Source organism: Castanea sativa, chromosome 4 (genome assembly GCF_040712315.1).
Source record: "Castanea sativa cultivar Marrone di Chiusa Pesio chromosome 4, ASM4071231v1".
NCBI classification, from domain to species: domain Eukaryota; kingdom Viridiplantae; phylum Streptophyta; class Magnoliopsida; order Fagales; family Fagaceae; genus Castanea; species Castanea sativa.
The window spans coordinates 33,763,321-33,771,947 of record NC_134016.1 but is presented as its reverse complement, the minus strand read 5'-3'; the positions used below and the strand labels follow the sequence as shown (position 1 = coordinate 33,771,947).

The 8,627-nt window shown below is 33.5% G+C and overlaps 1 protein-coding gene across 1 annotated transcript; it reads right to left on the bottom strand.

The window, feature by feature from the left end:
* Positions 1–5,604: 5,604 nt before the first annotated feature.
* On the bottom strand, positions 5,605–8,627 carry LOC142630753 (disease resistance protein RPV1-like). Its single transcript, XM_075804794.1, has 5 exons — positions 7,998–8,627; positions 6,430–6,985; positions 6,282–6,359; positions 6,146–6,211; positions 5,605–6,066 (listed from the first exon to the last, which is right to left on the bottom strand). Exons 1-5 carry the CDS (start codon positions 8,522–8,524, stop codon positions 5,719–5,721), a joined length of 1,575 nt encoding a protein of 524 aa, XP_075660909.1. The 5' UTR covers positions 8,525–8,627; the 3' UTR covers positions 5,605–5,718.

The window sequence follows — 8,627 nt, the reverse complement described above, 5'->3', positions numbered from 1 at the left end:
ATTCTCAACAGTTAGGAACCTAAGAAAATTGTCTAAGGTCCGGTTAGTGACCTTAGTTTGTCCATCTGTTTGAGGATAAAACAAAGTGCAATAGTTGAGAGTAGTACCAAGCGTTTTCCATAGAGTCCTTCAGAATGGGACAAGAACCTAGTGTTCCTATTAGATAGAGATGATTGACTTAGGGAGGCCATGTAGCCTATACATCTCCTTAAAGAAGAGACCATACATTGGAAGCATCTGTAACCTTCTTACAATGAATCAAATGGGACATCTTAGAGAATCTATCAACTTTAACAAAGACTGAATCACATCTCCTAGCAGTAAGGGGTAATCCCAGCATAAAATCCATGCTTATGCTTTCCCATGGTTTTTTAGGAGTAGGCAAAGAAAGGTACGTACAACCTAGCATTGATTGAAACTTCCTTTTCCCTTCGAAACATTTGGCAAGTAGAAACAACCTTGCCCAGTTCTTTGGCCATGCCATGCCAATGAAACTTATGCTGCAAGGCTATAAGGTTCTTATAAGGAATTTTCATTGAAATAGATTTTTTCTAATATACAGGTTTACTATGCCAAAATTGCCCCCACAATATGAGTATGAACAACATTTTTGTTATTTTTTTTGCAATTTTGATGTTTCTCTAATAAGTTTTTGAGTTCCATTGAAGTTTGGGATTTAAAATTTAGCCATTTAAGGATTCAATAATGCTAGTGGATATTTACAATGTGATTTATTTCAATTAAACACTTATCTCTAAGAGATTTAAATAAAAGAGAGATGCTATGTCCACAACATTTTTTACAACATTTTCACAATAAATCACAGGTGGTTAGTTGTTATTGGTTCAAATTTGAACCTAACACGAAGATTACTTTTTTGCCTCAATAATTACAACCAGTAACAACCTGTCACTTAGAATTTGTTGTAAAAAATGTTATGAAAATGTTGTGGGCATATATTTCTCCAAATAAAATATAAAACTAAGACTTTATCCATTAGAATTAAATACACATATGTATAACAGTCGTTGTTTTTTAATAATAAAAAAAATTGTTGTTTTATGCCTAGGCCAATGGGATCATTATTAATCATAATTAATCATGAAACACCTGATATGTCTAGTTGATTTTTATGACTTTTATATTTGCTTTAAACTGAAGAATTTGTAAATCCTATGGTAAAAATTATGATTTTTTCCTTACGTCCTAAAATGATAGTTTTGCCCATGTTAACGTTAAAAAAAAGTTTACAAAATTGGGTGTCTATACTTTGCTAGTATTTTTAAATTTAATGGCCCAATTGATGCACCAATAGTGGTGGATACTGTCCAACCAATTATAATTAATTAACCGATGGTGTAAACACCTCATTTTGTAACTCTTACAACTTGAGCCTCCATTCCCTGATGACGATATCACTAAAAGAGTTTAAAACTGATCTAGGGCCAAGCTAAAGGAACTCTTTAACTTGAAGGATGTTTTGAAAGCGAAAAAACCTTGCATGAACCCTAAGCATGTGTATGCATGCTTGAGCATTTGTATGCATTAGAGTTTTAGAAAAGTCATGAAAGGGAAGTTTTTAATTAAAAATGTGGTAGAGCTAATCCCACACCGCATGGAAAGATTTGCTCCTTCTCACTGAACACTATTAAAAGGCCTCACGAATCTTTTCCTAGAACACACCAAATCTACTCCAAAAAAGTGATTCAAGAGAAGCTTTTTACTTCAACAAGCATTCTAAAGTCAAAGATTTTTTGGCTAGGACCTATTTCAGGTCTAATCCCTCTTGTTAAACTTACTAACCGTCTAGGTATTTTGTTTTGTAGATTGACCAAGGGGAATGGTCAAAATCAAGCTCCGAGAGCTCTTTTGTTTTGAGGTAAGGATCTAATTTTGTCTCTTTCATTTCCTTCCTTTAAATTATGTAGTTTATATTGTTGTTGATTCTTTAATAATGTTCTGTGTAGCTTAGGTTTACCATTTTGTAGAATAAAAGCATGCTAGGATAACTTAGGAGTAGTTTTGATTGTGTTGCTTGTTGTGCATTTCTAGGTAGGCATGTGTACAAATGCTTGTGCATGCGTACACATCTCCACGAACATATGTATGCATGCATGTTCAACCCAAAGAGCCAGAATTGTCTGTTCTTTTATATTCTAGAAAAATATAAGAATGATTAATAGATTAAAATGGGTATCCAAGGACTTGTAGTGATAATAAAGTGATAGTATGCTAATGACTATATTTAACTATGGATAATCTCATGGAGGGGTTAAATGTAATTTTAAGTAGTTAAGAGATCTACCAAAATATTTTAATGTTGTAGGAAATAATGTCACCAAGGCTATTATAGATAATTTTTACATTGGTCACATGCACCATGATATATATTTCATTTGCATTGTTTTAGTACTCAAAGTGAAGTCTCTTGAGAAAATCACAAAGTATAGGCCCATTAATTTGTGCAATGTAATTTATAAAATCATTGCTAAAGTCCTTGCCAACAGACTAAAATGCATCCTTCCCCATATCATCTAATCTTCTAAAAGTGCCCTTGTCTAAGGCAAGCTAATTATAAATAACTAGCCATAAACCTGCGTGATGTGTGGGAAATTTCGACGTTGTTTTTATTTATTTATTATTTAGTGAGAGAAGAAATAAGTACATGGAACTTATAAGTATCAGTCTTAAACTCAAAATTATATAATTATTTTTCTAATGGAGTAAAATTGATGAGTAATGCTACAGCTACAAATTATTTTACGATGTGACCAATCTCTTATTAGTTTTTTTTAGGCCCATCATTAATATCATTTTTTCATTTACCAATAATCATTCACCACTTCAACAGTTTGTAAATTTTTTTTGTAAAATAGTTTGTATCTCTAGCATTATTCATAATTGATATAATGTAATATATATTTAGTTAGCTAAGCAGTTCATAATTGTTAACCTGCATAATAAACAGTTTGATTTTATAAACTCCATTTATAAACAATTTACTTTTATAAAATGCAAACTTATTCAAGACAAAATTGTTTATAAATGTCCATTTTTTTTAACTTGAATTGTTTTGGGAAAGAGAAATGACACCATGGTCAAAGCAACATTTAGATGTGCACATTTGAACATGATTTAGTTTGCAATTTATCATACAGTCTATGCTTTTGTAAAAAAGTATGTAAATTATCTAAATATCTAGATCATGCATATGCTCATATGCTAAATCTGGTTTGACACCAACGTTTGTTTTTGTGATACCCTGGAATAATGAAGAATCGCTTCATTATGCTGAGGTACTAATTGGAATATCATCTTAATTTCTAAAAAATCACATAATTGGAATATCATACATGTGCAATACGGAAATGGCAACTCTTAGTCAGCTAATTTTCCAGGAAAATTTGTAACTATATGCCAAATTCCCATCTCACGGAGAAGTCAGAGGGAAAAAAAATGAAACACTTATGAGCAAAAAAAGTTATACATTTTACTCATTGCTTATTGAAATTTAGTTACATGGACATTGATTGACTTTAAGAAAATCATGGTTCTTCCAAAGCAACTTTACTACTCTTGTTCTCTAAAGATTCATTTAGTAGCTTTGGAACCGCCTACCTCTTCAAGGTATTCGGCTTTCACCCAAAGCACAACATTTAAATTTGTGATCATAGAAAAAGAACCTAGCAACTTAGCAAGCTGAAGACAAACACATCTTTTATTACATAGAAGGAAAATGGTTACATTGATTGTGCATAGAGAGTTGGACATTGTTGAGAAGAGGGGACCTCTTTGTGATGCACCAAGCCTAAACAAAAAAGTTAACTACAGATCCAATTCAACATCTGTAAGAAAAATTTTAAGTAATCAAAATGTGTTCATTACAAAGAGTCATTGGAAAACATCCAAGTAAGAAGTCTGGCTATGAAAAACTTATTCCTTACTTCACATCAAAATTCCTACCAAAAAAAAAAAAAACACCAAAAGAGTTATATGCATATACCTTTATTCTAAGTCATACTCGGAGAGCAATGTAGTATTGACTGATTTGCTAACGCTAAAGATCGTCCCTATTATCTTGGTAATACTTCTTGAGCTTCATATATTAATCTTCTCCATTCTAATCAATTTAAAGAGTTTTTTAGAACATTTAAAATGTTTATATAATTGAATATAAAGAGACACACAAAAAAAATATGCATAAACATTGGCATTTTATAAAATAAATCGACATGGTCTAGTTGCTTTCCTATTTTATCTATCTATGTTATTTTTATCACATTTTTTAATATTCCAAATGAATCAGGAATTGAACAATAATATATCATGCCATGAGCCTTGTAAAACAATAATAATATATTTTTGAAAGACCCATTACGCAAAAAGCCACCTACAAACGCTTTACACTTACATCTTCTCTATTACCACAACACTTTCCTTTGTCCAGTAGCGAGCAATTAGAGTTTTTATAACGTTGAAATCAAACATTTAATCTTCTTATGGGAGAAAATGCATTTTGTACCGAACAAACCAATGAAGATGGATCGGAAAACTAAAAAGGCAAAACTCACCTCAAAGGGACTTTCCAACTCTGCTTGTACTTTGGCGACTTTTGCAGGGGTCGAGAGAGAATTGGAAATCTATATATAAATAAAAAAACAAATGAATGGGTTTTAATTCCAAAGGGGCAGGCATTGAAGGTTTTGATAAGGAGAGGAAGAGCCCAAAAAGATAGAGTTAAAGGAGGGCCAAAATGATGAATGTGATTTAATGGGAAAGTAAATAAAGGGAGAATTGTTAACCATTTTGTGTTTTGATAAAGAGAAGAGAAGTCACGTGAGTGGATGGATAACATATAATACATGGGACACTTGAATAGAATTAATAGAGAGTTGAAGTAATAAATGAGGAAGGAGAGTTATTGGAAATATTAGAGGGAAATATTGAATAATTGTAATTGATTACAGCAAATTTGGGGGGAAAAAAAAGGAGAAGAAGAAGAAGGAGACAAAAGCTAAATGCAAATCACTCTAATAGAGTGCCACATGGTAGAACCTCATGCTCTCTTGCATGAGGTCTCTGCTTTTATATATATATATATTGATGTCATTGTTTTTTTGATAAATTGGATAATGTCATTGTTGCATATGAAACCTTACATACCATTCATAATATGAGAGAGAGAGAGAGAGAGAGAGAGAGAGAGAGGTGAAATGGTCTTAAAACTAGACATTGGCGAAACTTATGAACGAGTTGAGTGGAACTTCTTGAAGGCTATTATGATTAAAATGGGGTTTCTATGATAGATGGGCCTAACTTATAATGTATTGTGTCACATCACCCACCTATTTAGTATTGAATCTATCAATTAATGGGTTGACAAAGCAAACACTTCTTTTCACACTAGAAATAAATAAATAAATAAATAAAACCACAAATAAACAATTTTTTTTAAAACACATGAAATTATATATACCAAAGATGTGTGTGTCTATATACACGTAATATCCACAATACTACAAACATACCCATTTTCACATCTGGTTTTTGTCTTGTGCAACTATGAGTAGTTGATCAATAATTATTGGTCCATATAAATAGGAGTTAGCAAAAAATATTCATCAATTGCAATTGCACATATCAGCATGTTGTGAAATTCAGTATGGGATTAGGTATGTCACTAGAATTATTCTATATATATACACACACATTCTACTCTCAAAGTTCTTGTTGTTGTTTATCTCCATACTCTGATATTCCCGGGATGCTCAAATGCATTGTTCCCTGAACTGAGTCCTTTTTTGCTGTATCACCTCTATTAATTCTCTCACCAAATCCCCCGTATGCATAACACAGAGGCATTCTCGTTTCCCCTCCATTACCAACCAAAGCGTTCCTACTTATGATCTCCTCTTCCAGCTCAAAATCGAGCGCTTTCCCTTGAAGAGCACCAAGTCCATAACCCTGGTCTCCCATTCCAATCATTATGGCATTCATTGTGGAGGTGAGTGTACTTAAAGGGAACATTTGATCCAGACTTTCTTCTATGTCATCGATATTTTGTGCCTATCAAGTTCAAAGTCAAGTCAAATGTTTTGCCAGTCTACCTCTCTAAGCTTTCTGACTTTGAAAATGTGAACTATACCTCAGAGGTCCTCTTCATTCGCTCGCCTTTTATTTCGGCAATGAGCAGCCTTTCCTTTTCATGAGCCTACATTACAAAGCAATACAATGAGGTGATTGATTCGTGGAACAGCCTTGAGAAAGAAAGCTTGCTATACCTGAGCAAGGGACTTCAAGATAAAATCTTTCTTATCTGCAATCATTTGAAGGTTCTGCCTATACTTATCCGCTATGACCTGCATATGATGAATCTATTGGAGTAAGATACAAGCTGTTTCAGACTATATAACATAAAGAACCACTAACCTGTATCCCCTGAGCTCCATAAACATCATCAATTTCAAGTACATTGAGCAATTGTGCATCTTCTGTTGTTATGGTAATTCTACTTCCTGAACCATACCAATCACGCTTTCTAGCGAGTGCATTTAATTGGTCCAAGCTATTCACTTTATCAAGAACTACAAGAATTCTCTTGCAGCAAAGTTCATTTTTTATTATTTCAGTTCCTCTTTCAACATTGTCTATGTTTAAACTATCTTTTATTAGGATATCAGAAAGCAACTGTTCCTGTAAAGCAAGTAGTCCATCTGGTGTTTCTGCAATTCTGCTTACATCAGAAAGGAAACTACTGCCCTCAAATCTTTGGAAATTTTGATCATACACGGCTTTGGCAATTGTTGTTTTGCCCATTCCACAGATGCCTATTATGAGAACATCATCTGATATCACACTTAGTAAGAGATTCAGGTACTCTTTACCAGAATCCATTCCAGGTGGGAAGATGGAAACATTCATGTGTGCATCTTGATGTCTATCCATAATATGTTTCACAATTTCCTTTATAAACTTTGATTGATGCCTGCCAGAAACGACCAAAATGAAAACATTGCAAACATTATTGATCTACAATGAGTCAAAATAATAATAATAATAATAAAAAATCACGACCACTCATGCAAATTGATGAAAGCTTCAGCCACCATAAAGAAAAACCACATGTAAGCTATATAAGATCCAATTATTAATGGTTTATTTATCTGTAAAACCAAATGAAATTGAAGAATCGATTTGCAGTTTGGATATGTAACCAAGCATTGAGGAGGGTGAGTATTTGGATGCTCTTTAGTTGAAATGGGTCATTTTATGATTCAAATTAAATATTACAAATATAAAGGTGCATCTAATATGAAGTCATTTAATTAAATGACATGTTGCTTTATACATTGTTAGATCCAAAGAATAAAATTTTAACTGTGAAACAGACTCTCCATTTAAAGTGAAACAGAGAGATTTTGGCTGTGATCTTCTCATTGTGTTTCCAAATTTCATACCACATTTAGAGCCATTGGCTATGAAATTGACTCTCTCCATATGAAGTGCAATCGTTTTTACGAGCTTTCATTTACCCTGCTCAACAGAGCCGTCAATCAACAAGGATGGTTAAGTTTTTTGCTAATGCCTTGTTTCTCTAATAACTATTGAAGAAAGAAATCAGATTAAAACACTTCTATACTATCACAAGAGATCAAACGATGGGAATTTATTCTATATACCATTTAATACATGTGAAACGTTTGATTAACAGCTCACATAATAGAATCTTATATGCAAAAATAATTAACATTACAAAAAAAAAAAAAATTAAGCTGCTGATTTATCCTTTCATGTTAGAGTAAAACTCTTGTTTTTTTTAATCCCCAACTCTTGGGTAAGTTTCCCAGCAAGAATAGATTAATTTTATTTTTATCTAGTTTGTTAAAGAACCAATTGTCCCAAAAACTTAAATTGTTAAGAAATGGTGAATTTAATCTGCTTAATTCCCAAAGCTAGATCTAGCCACAGAAAAAATGGATAAAGAATGAGTGAATTACCAACTAGCAACATTCGGCAAGTCCCATTCTTTAGATAAACTTGCTGCCTCAGTCAACGCTGCCCTCCACTTTTCCAACTTGTTTTCTGTCAAGTTCCCATTCCTGAAACGCTCTTCTTGTGCCGTAAACGCTTCACCAAAAGTCCCAGTCTGGTGCTCAACATGGAGAGGATCAACATCATAAAATATAGGAAGAACCAACATGCCAGCTTGATTCTTACATTCTAGGATCTGCACCAGCTCATCCAGGCACCACCTAGAAGTGGCATAGTTTTTAGAGAAGACTATGATGGCAATTCTGGACATTTGGATTGCTTTTAGAAGCTCAGAAGCGATCTCTCCTCCTTTCTGGAGATTGATGTCGTCTTTGAAGGTGGGAATGTTTGCCCCCACTAATGCCCTGTGTAGTTGCTGGGTGATGTTGTGACGGGTGTCTTCCCCTCTGAAACTCAAGAACACATCGTGCATGCACCTTGTTACGGCGGACAGGAAGGAGAAGGATGACGTGTATACCCTTGTAAACTCCATGGAATTTTATTGGAGATTTTGCTGTTAGGACACGGAAATATTTAGTTCATTTTGGTTTGAACTATTGATATGTTGCAGATGCAGAGAGATTGACGCAGGGGGG